At 38.4% G+C, this 13,903-nt stretch overlaps 1 protein-coding gene across 2 annotated transcripts in view; it reads left to right on the top strand.

Moving 5' to 3' along the window:
• Nucleotides 1-13,903, top strand: part of KCTD9 (potassium channel tetramerization domain containing 9) — a 38,355-nt gene that overhangs the window by 20,828 nt on the left and 3,624 nt on the right. The window contains exons 9-11 of one of the 2 annotated variants that reach the window (XM_021698784.2): nucleotides 457-606; nucleotides 12,549-12,654; nucleotides 13,394-13,527. In XM_021698784.2, the coding sequence (XP_021554459.1) occupies nucleotides 457-606; nucleotides 12,549-12,654; nucleotides 13,394-13,527 (390 nt within the window). The remainder of the gene's footprint in view (nucleotides 1-456; nucleotides 607-12,548; nucleotides 12,655-13,393; nucleotides 13,528-13,903) is intronic. The other variant, XM_021698785.1, reaches the window with a different exon arrangement.

Genomic DNA, 13,903 nt, shown 5'->3' with positions numbered 1-13,903 from the left:
GCACATAAATGAAGTATAGCCAGGCTGGATTCTAATATTATGTTTAGAGGTTCTTTTACTAAGAACCCATTAAGGGGGCGCCTGGGTGGCTCAGTTGGTTAAGCGACTGCCTTCGGCTCAGGTCATGATCCTGGAGTCCCGGGATCGAGTCCCGCATCGGGCTCCCTGCTCAGCGGGGGGTCTGCTTCTCCCTCTGACCCTCTTCCCTCTCGTGCTCTCTGTCTCTCATTCTCTCTCTCAAATAAATAAATAAAAATCTTTAAAAAAAAAAAAAAAAAAAAGAACCCATTAAGGATGCTGGTTTTATATCTGAGTTTTATCTGATCCTGTCTTCTAATAAACTCCAACTGACTGACCTGCCAATTGCTTCTAAGAAGCTTGGGGGTTAGCTAGTCATTAACTGTAGTATAACAGATGGTTTGAATTTTGTGACAGTTTGTCTTTTTTTAATTTTAGGGTTTAAACTTCAGTGGTGCTGATCTTTCTCGTTTGGACCTTCGATACATTAACTTCAAAATGGCCAATTTAAGCCGCTGCAATCTTGCACATGCTAATCTCTGCTGTGCAAATCTTGAACGAGCTGATCTCTCTGGATCAGTGCTTGACGTAAGAATCCTTTCTTTGTTATAAGAGAGAATTAAATGTTTAGTCTGTTGAACAGTCTCAACAAGCAGAAATGATCTCTCTCTCTTATGAGAGCTTTTACTTGAAAACAGATAATTTACTAAGTTGATAAAACCCAAGGCTTTGAAAGTGAAATGTGTTGGTTTTGCAACTTTGATATCCTTCAATAAACGAAGACCTGAAAGATTGAGCAACTAATAAGAAATTAAATCTTGAAATTAGATCCTCATCTCTTCAATATAGTGTACTTTAGAAGGACTTCTATTTTCAGTGAATTAGGAGGGTAAAGCCGAAAAGGACCTTTGAGATCTTCTATTCAGCCTCATTTCTGGAGTGGGGAAATGTTATTGCTCTAGAGGTATTTGGCAGAGATACTGTGAAATAAACATGATGTGTGTCAGTCTGTGCAAGTTAGCATCTCGGTGGCTCTCCTCCTCTCTGTGTATATATACTTATGTGTGTGTGTTTACATGTATGTATGTATGTGTGTGTGTGTGTGTGTGTGTATATATATATATATATACACACACACTTGACCCTTGCACAACACTGGGGCTAGGGGCACTGACCTCTGTGCAGTCGAAAATCCACACATAACTTTTGACTCCCCCAAAACGTAACTACTAATAGTCTGCTGTTGACTAAAAGCCTTACCAATAACATAAACAGTCAGTTAGCATATATTTTGTATGTCATATGTATTATATACTGTACTCTTACAATAAGATAAGATAGAGAAAAGAAAATGTTATTAAGAAAATCATAAGGGGGGCACCTGGGTGGCTCAGTCAGTTAAGCGTCTGCCTTCAGCTCAGGTCATGATCCCAGGGTCCTGGGATCGAGCTCTGTTCGGGCTCCCTGCTCAGCGGGAAGCCTGCTTCTCCCTTTCCCACTCCCCCTGCTTGTGTTCCCTCTCTCACTGTGTCTCTCTCTGTCAAATAAATAAATAAAAATCTTTAAAAAAGAAAAAAAAAAGAAAATCATAAGGAAGAGAAAATACATTTATAGTAATGTATTATATTGATTTTTAAAAACCCACGTATAGGGGACCTGGGTGGCTCAGTTGGTTAAGCATCCAGGTCTTGATCTCAGAATCATGAATTCGAGCCCCATGTTAGGCTCCACGCTGGGTGTGGTGCCTACTTAAAAAAAGAATTGGGGCACCTTGGTGGCTGACGGTTAAGGGTTTGCCTTCGGCTCAGGTCATGATCCTGGAATCCTGGGATCGGGCCCCACATCCCGCTCCTTGCTCAGGGGGAGCCTGCTTCTCCCTCTCCCTCTGCCTGCCACTCCCCTTGCTGTTGTTCTGTCACTCTCTCTGTCAAATAAATAAAATTTTAAAAAAAAGTGGGCGCCTGGGTGGCTCAGTCGTTAAGCGTCTGCCTTCAGCTCAGGTCATGATCCCGGGGTCCTGGGATCGAGCCCTGCTTCAGGCTCCCTGCTCAGCGGGAAGCCTGCTTCTCCCTCTCCCACTCCCCCTGCTTGTGGTCCTTCTCTCACTGTGTGTCTCTCTGTCAAAAAAAATCCACATATAAGTGGACCCGTGCAATCAAACCCATGTTGTTCAAGGGTCAATTATATATATAGGTGTGTGTGTCTGTACATATGTACATCATGTATTTATGTAACAGTTACCTGTGCTAATTTGGGGTTAGAGAATAGATGCAAAACAACAGTGATATCTAACTTCTAAACAACTTCAGTTTCCTTAATACCAAGGCCCATGCCTATAGGTTTTTTGAATTAATAATACCTAACATGGTACCTTGCCTTTTTTTTTTTTTTTTAAGATTTCATTTATTTGAGAGAGAGAGCAAGCACGAGCAGGGGGAGGAGCAGAGGGAGGGAGAGAAGCAGACTCCACGCTGAGTGTGGAGCCCGATGTGGGGCTCATTCCCAGGACCTGGGATCATGACCTGAGCCGAAGGCAGACACTTAACTGACTGAGCCACCCAGGCATCCCAGTACCTTGCTTTTAGTAGTCATTGAATAAATGTTCATTGAATTTTATAATTTTAGTTTTATTCCTTACTTGAAACCTATTTTTCCATGAAGTTTATGATACCGGATCTATAAAAAAATCTGCCAATATACATTTCCAGTATTTTCACTCTCCTTGTCCCATCTTATGAGGAAGGACAACATTGGTAGCAAAATAAGCAAAAGACTATTAGCACAGAGGAAAGGTTTGAAGGACCTAGTCTTTAAATAGTGAAATGTTGAGAGACCACTTGTGTGGATTTTGTTAAGGACAAAACAAAAAAAGATAAAAAGACAGACTGGGTCATTCAGTACAGCTGGTTTTGAGTTGTGTTGAATTGTAGTAATACACCAAACCTGAACCATAATTTTCTTAACTGTAAATACTTGTTCTACCCATACTGTATAATTGGTAAACTGAAGTGCTGTAGAATTGTAAGTTTAATTACTAATGATGGAAATGGCACATGTTGAAGAGTCATTGCCCAGGGTGTATAGGTTGTGAAGTCAAAACTAATTGCTAATTGTCCTTGGCATTTGAGGATGATTGCTAATGAGTAGCTGTCATATCCACAAAATAGGATGTGTGCTAAGCTCTCTGCCACACAAGATGTACCTAATGGGTCCACCACTCTTTTTGAACTTCTCACCAGTGTATCACTCACAGGCTGTGAGGCCTTTCCATAGGAGCCATGCGATTCTGGTGTCAGCCAGGGTGATCGCAGTTGCTCTCCCTGTTAAGCAGAAGTCTGTGCCACATTATCTCTTCTGTCAGCATGCTTTAGAGTGTTTGTTCTGCATACTCTGCCTGCCATCAGTGACCTCAGTCTGCTGCATAGAAGCTGGTGTAATAATTCAGCTGGTACGTATCCATTGCATATTCCCATCCAAGATTGATAAATGGTAACAGGGACCTTGATGGTCATCAAATATGACCCTCTTGTTTGGTAGACTGAGACACAAACCGAGCGATTTGCCCAAGCCCAAAAAGGCTAGTTTGTTAGCAGAGTTGGAGCTAGACTCTACAGCATGTGTTTTCTTTTTCTTATTTCTTTTTTTAATGACTTTTTCATGTGGAAAATGTCCAACATACAAAAATAGAACAATATAATGAATCCCCCTTGTTACCTCCATTACTCAGCTTCAACATATATCATCAGCACATAAACAATTTTGTCTGTACCTCTTTTCACCGTTATTTTGAAGCAACTCATTATTTCACCTGTAAATATTTCGTTTCTCTCTTAAAGATAAAGACCATTTGGGGAGCCTGCGTGGCTCAGTCGATTAAGCGTCTGCCTTCTGCTCAGGTCGTGATCTCAGGATCCTGGGATTGAGTCCCAAGGCAGGCTCCCTGCTCAGGGGGGAGCCTGCTTCTCCCTCTTGCTCAGCCCTTCCCCCACCCTCCCACCCCCATTTGTGCTCTTTTTCTCTTGCTCTCTCTCACATAAATAAATAAATAAAATCTTTAAAAAAATATATAAAGACCATTTTTGAAAACATAATCTTAATACCATACTTAAGAAATAATGGTAAAAACTGAATTGCTTTCATCAAAGCCCTTTGCCCCTTGATACAGTAGATAGCAAAACTCTTACAGCTGCAGTGCTGGTTTACTGAGTAGCTGGGTTCTGTACCCTCAGTGTTGGTGACCTGCTTTACCATTGATTAAGGGTGGGGGGAATGTTTTCTGTGGTTGAAGATCGAAAACTTCACTGAATTTCTTATAAATCTGTTTCTTTGTGAGATTCCATAGTGTATAGTTTTCAGTATAGAGCTGTACTTAAAATTACCTTGGGACTTTATTATTATTGTTGTTGTTATTATATTTAAAACAACAAATACTACTTTTAAAAAATCCCCCATGTACCAGTAACCCATTCCTCTAGACCAGCTGGTCTAATCTATACTTCCATCTATTTCTGCTTCTTCCCTATTTTTTTATTATTATGTTATATTAATCACCATACATCATCACATCATTAGTTTTTGATGTAGTGTTCCATGATTCATTGTTTGCGTATAACACCCAGTGCTCCATGCAGAACGTGCCCTCCTCAATACCCATCACCAGGCTAACCCATCCTCCCACCCTCCTCCCCTCTGGAACTTTCAGTTTGTTTTTCAGAGTCCATTGTCTCTCATGTGCTATGGTGAGCCCTATTTTTTTTAAGCATAATTAACATACAGTGTTAGATTAGTTTCATGATAAGTGTACTTTTTTTTTTTTTTTAGATTTTATTTATTTGAGAGAGAGAACACAAGTGGGAGAGGAGACAAGAGGGAGGAAAAGGGAGGGAAAGAATCTCAAGCAGACTCTGCACTGAGCACGGAGCCTACTCGGGGCTCAGTCTCATGACTCTGAGATCATGACCTGAGCCAAAACCAGGAGTCGGACACTTAACGGACTGAACCACCCAGGTGCCCCTCATGAAGAGTGTACTCTTAATCCCCTTCACCTATTTCACCCATTTGTTTGTTTATTTCTTAAATTCCACATGAGGTTGAAATCATATGGTATTTTTCTTTCTCTGACTTATTTCAGTTAGCATTATGCCCTCTACCTCCATCCATGTTGTTATAAATGACAAGATTTCATTCTTTTTTATGGCTGAGTAATATTCGTGTGTGTGTGTGTCTACCACATCTTCTTTATCTGTTCGTTTATCGATGGACACTTGGGTTTCTTCCATATCTTTGCTCTTGTAAATAATGCTATTATAAACACTGGGGTATGTATATATCTTTTTGAATTAGTATTTTTATTTTCTTTGGGTAGATACCCATTAGTGGGATTACTGGATTCCACTATTTTTTAATTCTATTTTTAATTTTTTGAGGAACCTCCATACTGTTTTCCAGAGTGGCTGCACCAGTTTGCTTTCCCACCAACAGTGCACAAGGGTTCCTTTTTCTCCACATCCTCGTCAACACTTACTGTGTTTTTTATTTTAGCCATTCTGACAGGTATGAGGTGACCTCTCATTGTGGTTTTGAATTGCATTTCCCTGATGATGAGTGATGTTGAGCATCTTTTCATGTGTCTGTTGGCCATCTGGATGTCGTCTTTGGAGAAATGTCTGTTCATATCTTCTGCCCATTTTTTAACTGGATTATTTGTTGTTTTGGTGTTGAGTTGTATAGGTTCTTCATATATTTTGTATATTAACCCCCTATTGGATCTGTAATTTGCAAATATCTTCTCCCATTCAGTAGGTTGTCTTTTTGTTTTGTTTATGATTTCGTTTGCTGTGCAGAAGTATTTTATTTTGGTGTAGTCCCAATAATTTAATTTTGTTTTTGTTTCCCTTGCCAAAGGAGACTTATCTAGAAAAATGTTTCTATGGCTGATGTCAAAGAACTTACTGCCTGTGTTCTCTTCTAGCATTTTTACAGTTTCAGGTCTCACATTTAGGTCCTTAATCCATTTTGAGTTTATTTTTGTGTATGATATAAGAAAGTGGTCCAGTTTCATTCTTTTGCATGAAGCTGTCCAGTTTTCCCCGCACCATTTGTTGAAGAGACTGTCTTTTTCCCATTGTGTATTCTTGCCTCCTTCGTCATAGATTTTTTTTTGAGGGGGGCAGGGCAGAGGGAGAGGAAGAGAGAGAATCTTGAGCAGGCTCTACACCCAGTGGAGTCTGACGTGGGGCTCAATCTCATGACCCTGAGATCATGACCTGAGCTGAAATCAGGAGTCAGACGCTTAACTGAGTCACCCAAGCGCCCCTCCTTTGTCATAGATTAATCGACAATAAAAGTGTGGGCTTATTTCTGGACTCTGTTCTGTTGAGCTGTATGTCTGTTTTTGTGTCAGTATCATACTATTTTGATTACGACAGCTCTGTAGTATATCTCGAAATCTGGGATTGTGATACCTTGAGTTTTGTTCTTCTTTTTCAAGATTGCCATTCAGGGTCTTTTGTGTTTCCATATAAATTTTAAGATTATTTGTTCTAGTTCTGTGGAAAATGCTGTTGGTATTTTGATTGGGATTGCATTAAACTTCTTTTTTTTTTTTTTAAAGATTTTATTTATTTATTCATGAGAGACAGAGAGAGAGAGAGAGAGAGGCAGAGGGAGAAGCAGGCTTCCAAGGAGCAGAGAGCCCGATGCGGGACTCGATCCCAGGACCCTGGGATCATGACCTGAGCCGAAGGCAGACGCTTAACCATCTGAGCCACCCAGGCGCCCTGCATTAAACTTCTTGATTGCTTTGGGTAGTATGGACATTTTAACAGTATTGGTTCTCCCAGTTCATGAGCACAGAATATCTTTCTATTTGTGTCACCTTCAGTTTGTTTCATCAGTGTTTTATAGTTTTCAGAGTACAGGTCTGTCATCTCCTTGGTTAAGCTTATTCCTAGGTATTTTATTCTTTTTGGTGCAGTTGTAAGTAGGATTGTTTTCTTAATTTCTCATCCTTCTACTTCATTATTAGTGTATGGAAATACAACAGATTTCTGTATATTGATTTTGTATCCTGAGACTTTACTGAATTCAGTTATCAGTTTTAGGATTTTTTGGTGGACTCTTTTGGGTTTTCTCTATAGAGTATCATGTCATCTGCAAATAGTGAAAGTTTTACTTCTTCCTTACCAATTTGAATTCCTTTTATTTCTGTTTTCTTGTTTGATTGCTATGGCTAGGACTTCCAGTACTATGTTAAATGAAAGTGGTTCAAGTGGATATCCTTGTCTTGTTCCTGACCTTAGAGGAAAAGCTCTCAGTTTTTCCCCATTAAATATGATGTTAGCTGAGGGTTTTTCATGTATGGTCTTTATTATGTTGAGGTTTGTTCCTCTAAGCCTACTTTGTTGAGGGTTTTTATCATAAATGGTTGTTGTACTTGCTAAATGCTTTTTCTGCATCTGTTGAAATGGTCACATGGTTGTTACCTTTTCTCTTGTTAATGTGATGTTGATGCATGTTGATTGATTTGCAAATATTATTTGTATTTTTTGTGTGCCAGGAATAAATTCCACTTGATCATGGTGAATTCAGTTTTTTTTAATGAAATATTGTTGGATTTGGTTTGCTCCTGTTATGTTGAAGATTTTTGCATCTGTGTTCATCAGAGATACTGGCTTGTGGTTTTGGTTTTTGTTTTTTGTAGTCACTTTAGTTTTAGTATCAAGGTAATAATTCCTCATAGAAGGAATTTGGAGTCTTTCCTTCCTCTTTTAGTTTTTGGAATAGTTTGAACAAAATGTGTATTAACTCTTCCTTAAACGTTTGGTAGAATTCTGATGGGAGTTTTTCAGTTACTTATTCAATTTCATTGCTACTAATCAGTCTGTTCAAGTTTTTTATTTCTTCCTGGTGCAGTTTTGGGAGAAATAATTATGTTTCTAGGAATTTATCCATTTCTTCTAGGTTGCCCCATTTATTGGCACATAATTTTTCATAATATTCTCTTTAATCCTTAGTATTTCTGTGGTGTCAGTTATTATTTCTCCTCTTTCATTATTTTATTCAAGTCCTCTTTTTTTTTTTTTTTTTTAATGCGTCTGGCTAAAGGTTTATCAGTTTTATTGAACGTTTCAAAGAACCAGCTCCTGGTTTCATTGATCTGTTCTATTGTTCTTTTAGTCTCTATTTCATTTATTTCTGTTTTAATCTTTACTCTTCCTTCCTTCTACTGGCTTTAGGCTTTGTTTATTCTTCTTTTTTTAGTTCCTTTAGGTATAAAGTTAGGTTGTTTGAGATTTTTCTTGCTTCTTAAGGTAGGCCTATATTGCTCTAATCTTCCCCTGAGAACAGCTTTTGCTGCATTCCAAAGATTTTGGACCATTGTATTTTCATTTTCATTTTTCTCCGTGAATGTGTTTTATTTCCTCTTTGATTTCTTGGTTGACCCACCGACTGTTTAATAGCATGTTATTTAATCTCCATGTATTTGTTCTTTCCACTTTTTTCTAGTTTCATGCCATTATGGTCAGAAATGTTGCATGATACGATTTCAGTCTTTTTGAATTTGTTGAGACTTGTTTGTGGCCTAACATATGATCTATACTGGAGAATGTTCCCTTTGCACCTGGAAAAGAATGTGTATTACACTGTTTTGGGGTGGAATGTTCTGAAATAACTTTTAGATCCATCTGGTCTAATGTGTCATTCAAAGCCACTGTTCCCTTGTTGATTTTCTGTCTGGATGATCTATCCATTGATGTAAGTGGGGTGTTAAAGTCTTGTACTTGTTACTGTATTACAATAATTTTTTTTCCTTTATGTCTGTTAATAATTGCTATATGTATTTAGTCACTCCAAATAAATATTTGCCATTGTTCTATCCTCTTGTTGCATTGTTCCCTTTATCATTATGTAGTGTCCCTCTTTGTTGCTTGTTACAGTCTTTGTTTTAAAGTCTGTTTTGTCTGAGATACAAGTTTTGCTACCCCAGCTTTCTTTGCACTTCCATTTGCATAGTAAATGATTTTCCAACCCTTCACTTTCTTTTTTTTTTTTTAAGATTTATTTATTTATTTGAGAGAGCGAGCGAGCCCTTCCCCGTGCTCGCTGCTGAGGGTAGAGTCCGATGTGGGGCTCAATCCCAAGACCCTGAGATCATGACCTAATTTTAAGAGTTGCATGCTTAACTGACTGTTTCACCCCGACACCTCTCCATCTTTCAATCTTCATATATCTTTAGGTCTGAAATGAGTCTCTTATAATAAGCAGCATATAGATGGTTCTTGCTTTTTTTATCCATTCAGTCAGCCTCTATCTTTTTTTTTTTTTAAGATTTACTTATTTACGAGAGAGAGAGAGAATGAGCAGGGGGGAGGGGCAGAGGAAGTGGGAGAGAAAATCCTCAAGCAGACATCGTGCTGAACGTGGAGCATGAAGCTGGGCTTAATCCCAGGACCCTGAGATTATGACCTGAGCCAAAACCAAGAATTGAATGCTCAACTGACTGAGCCACTCAGGCACCCCAGCCTATATCTTTTGATTGGAGCATTTAGTGTATTTACATTCAAAGTAATTAATGATATGTATGTACTTACTGCCATTTTGTTACTTGTTTTACAGTTGTTTTTGGAATTCTTCTTTGTTTCTTTTTTCTCTTGCTCTCTTGTGGTTTGATGGCTTTAGTGATTTGCTTGGATTCCTTTCTTTTTATTTTTTTGTATATCCATTACAGGTTTTTGATTTGTGAGTTCATATATTACATCTTATGTGTATAGGTATCTATATAAGGTTGATGGTTGCTTAAGTTTGAACCCATCTTAAATGCACTAAATTTTTTCTCACTCGCCTCCCCGGCCCCCAACACACACACATTTTATGTAGATGGTGTCATATTATATCCTTTTATTTTGTGAATCCCTTGACTTATTTTTATGGGTATAACTGATTTTAATGTTTTGGTGTTATAATCTCCATACTGGTTTTATATATAAGTGATTCATCTACTACTTTTATTATATTTGCATTTACCTGTGAAATTTGCCTTTCCTAATTTTCTTACTCCTGATTATGTCCTTTTTTTTCCATTAAAGAATTGCCTTTAACATTTCTTGTAAAGCTGGTTTAGTGGTGATGAACTGCTTTAACTTTTGTTTGGGAAACTCCTATTCCTAATGATAGCCTTGCTGGGGAGAGTATAATTGGTTTCAGGTTTTTTCCTTTCAGCACTTTGAATATGTCATGCCACTCCCTTCTGGCCTCCAGTGTCTGCTGCAAAATCAGCAGATTGCTTTATGGGGTTTCCCTTGTATATAACTTTTTTTTTCTTGGTGCCTTTAAATTCTCTCTTTATCGCCACTTTTTGCCATTTTAATTATTATGTCTCTTGGTGTGAACCTCCATGGGTTGATTCTGTTGAGGTCTCTGTGCCCCCTGGATCTGGATTTCTCTTTCCTTCCCTAGATTCGGGATGTTTGTAGCTATTATTTCTGCAAATAAATTTTCTGCCCCCTTTCTGTCTCTTCTCTGAGATCTGTGCAGTGCATATGTTAGTACACTTGATGTCACTGAGTTCCCTTAACCTATTCTTTTTTCTTTTTGCTGTTCATCTTGGTTGCTTTCCATTACTCTGTCCTCCAGCTCACTGATCCATTCTTCTGTTTCCTGTGGTCTACTGTTTATTCCCTCTAGTGTATTTTTAATTTCAGTTCTTCATCTATGATTGGTTCTTTTATATTTTCTCTTTGTTAAGAGTCTCACTGAGATCCTTCACTCTTCGCAGCTCTTTATGATCATTATTTTGAATTCTCTATCAGGCATGTAGCTTATCTCCATTTCATTTAGCTCTTTTGCTGTGATTTTGTCCTGTCCTTTCATTTGAGACATATTCCTCTGTTTCCTCATTTTGTCCAACTCTCTGTGTGTTTCCATGTATTAGGAGAGTCAGCTATGTCTCCTGATCTTAAAAGTAGTGGCCTTATGAAGAAGAGGTCCTGTAGTGCTTTGTAGTTCAGTGGCCTTTGTTCCCCAGAACCGGGCACTTCGGGCAGAGGTGTCTCCTGTATGTGTTACGTGTGCCCTCCTGTTGTGGCTCAGCTGCTTTTGCCTTCAGTGCAGTTGGCTGCTTCAGTGCACTTTCTGTTGTGGGCACGGTTTGGTCCTGGTGTTGTAAAGGGCCAGTCTGGGGCCACCTTGGGCTTATAGTTGGGTCAGCCCAGATGCCAGCCCCCAACCTGGTGGCTGGTGCTGCAGTCACACCTAACTGCAGGGTGCTCTCCCTGTGCTGTCACCTTGAGAGCTTTTGATAATAGTTACAGTCTATTTTACCTGGGTGCACACCACAGAGAACCAGAGACATTTATTTTCATATTCTCAGCTTCCTGTCTTGTTAATATTTTCAAGTATTTAAAATAAGGTCTTTTAGTTATCTTGATCCTTTCAGGTCCTCACGTATCTTACCTCTCAGTCTGAGCTTCTGTACCATCTTGTGTAAATGCAAAGGCGCAGATGGGAAAGTATGTGTGCATTTTGCAATTTGCTGTGATTTGAAATGATCTGTAGTGTATCTCCCTTTCCACAGAATTGACTATAGGGTGAATGAAATTGCACCTACAAAACAGGATTTTTTTGTTAGGTATGGCAATAACATAACTTGATCAGCCTTAGGATTTTAGAATCCTCACTGTTGTAGTTTTAATGACAGCTACAATTGTCATTTATATAGTGCCTTACAATTTTTAAGACAGCTTTCCATTCATCATCTACTTTGATGGTCACAATCTGTGAAGTTCTAATGTTAATGTCACCTATATAGCTTCCTGTCTTATCCAGTTGCCGTTGGAGTTCAGATCCGATGACATTGAATCCTCAGAGATAAATTAACATAATTTAAAATTCTAACATAGATTTTCTGGTTTTTCACTCTTTGTATTTTGCGCTGCAATTTGGGTCAAGGTTGTGCATGTTGTGTAGTAGTGGTTGGTCCAGAAAGACCCAGCAAACAACTTGTAGTGTTTTGTAGCCAGATGATGCCTAGAACTGCTGGCCTTAGTATTCTGACCTTTGAAATGAAGGTAGTTAATAGCAGGATTGAACATCAAGAATTTCGTTGATTCCTACAGAAATAAGGAAGAGAAATCCCTACCCCTGACAAGGCTATGCTTTCCTTGCCCACACATTTCAGCTCTCACGTCACACCCAGGGCTGTTCCTGAAAATAGAACTAGGATGTCATAGTCGTGACTCTCCAACTCTTTTATCTAAACTCTTAAGTTTTGTGTAAAATGGACATGCTATTGTTAATTGGGCTGTTTTTTTCTCTTAAAATGGTTCTTTTGAAAGAACTATTTAGTTCTCAGTTCTTATTGAGTCTAGTTGGAAAAGTCTTCATTGTAAACAGAAAATAATTGATGGTGAGTGTATGGAATTGAGCTTCCACCCCTTGTCTATTTTTTCTTTTATTGTTTGAGCCAATTTTTTCTTATCCAAACAAACTTCTGAAGGTTAAAACATGGACTTCTCTCCTTTCCTTGCCAGTGTGCAAATCTCCAGGGAGTCAAGATGCTCTGTTCTAATGCAGAAGGAGCATCCCTGAAACTGTGTAATTTTGAAGATCCTTCTGGTCTTAAAGCCAACTTAGAAGGTGAGCTTCTATCTATAATTACGTTTTCTAAGGTGAAAACACCGTGAAGTAAAAAGCCCAACAAAATAATTGTTACGGGAAAGTCATGACCACTATAGGGGGATATAGATTTCTTCTCTCCTCATACTTGGAGAATGAACAAGAGTAAGTCCTATCTTGGTCTCAGTCATGTGCCATGCAAGAAGTTAGGGAAAGATCCAGCCTTTAATATTGAATAAGGCTTTAGTTGGAGAATTCAATATCAGCATCTCAAACTTTGAAACTAAACATAGCATACTCTTACACTGACTAAAATGAATTTCAGTTTGCACAAAGCCAGGCAGTTTTTGTCATTGTTAGATTTCATGTTTTGTTTATGAATTCCTATTGCTCTGTTGTGTCAGTGAACTGGTCACTTTGTTTAGTTGTATGTTTAGAATACAGGGTATTTACCTTCCTTATCATAAACTTATGGAGGCTGTTATAAAAGTGTTTATCTTAAGACCGAATCGAATTCCTCCCTCAAAAATACAGACTAAAATATTCTTAATTCATAGTATAAGCAAACAGTTTTTTAACAATGAACTCTTTCTCTGTGGAAGTTGGTTGAGAGACTGAGATTTATGGTTCACAGAGTTCTTTCCAAAAGTTAAAGGAGCTTGTCATCATTCACTTCCATTAAGTCACCCTGTGGTTTTTTAAAGGTAGATGACTATAAATATTTTTAAGTTCAACTGCCCCCCAAATATGTTCACTTTAGGTGCTAATCTGAAAGGTGTGGATATGGAAGGAAGTCAAATGACAGGAATTAACCTGAGAGTTGCTACCTTAAAAAATGCAAAGTTGAAGAACTGTAACCTCAGAGGAGCAACTCTGGCAGGAACTGATTTAGAGGTGAGTCACCAATTTCTAAAGAGTTTTTGTTAATCTACAATTACGGAGTATCTCATGCAAAATTTATTGAAATCATAAACAAAGTACTTGGCTGGTAAAAACTGCCAGGTGGCATACCAGGACAGCCGGAGGGATGTTTTTTTATCGATTGCTTGCTTCAACCAATTGGAACCCCAGAGCAGGATTCAGTTACACAAGTCATAGATACCAGTCTCCGATTTGAGGATTCATCTGACATTTGCTCTAAGATGATTTCATTTCTCCTCTTTTCCTTGGGTCTCCTTCAAGTAGATCAGTTTGATGGGTATTTTTATTAGTCTGACTTATTGTGGGGTTTTTTTTTTTTAAGATTTTTATTTATTTGACACAGAGAGAG

The sequence above is a fragment of the Neomonachus schauinslandi genome, chromosome 2 (genome assembly GCF_002201575.2).
Source record: "Neomonachus schauinslandi chromosome 2, ASM220157v2, whole genome shotgun sequence".
Classification (NCBI taxonomy): domain Eukaryota; kingdom Metazoa; phylum Chordata; class Mammalia; order Carnivora; family Phocidae; genus Neomonachus; species Neomonachus schauinslandi.
Note: the sequence above shows the minus strand (reverse complement) of the source record. Positions and strands in the feature narration are given on the sequence as shown.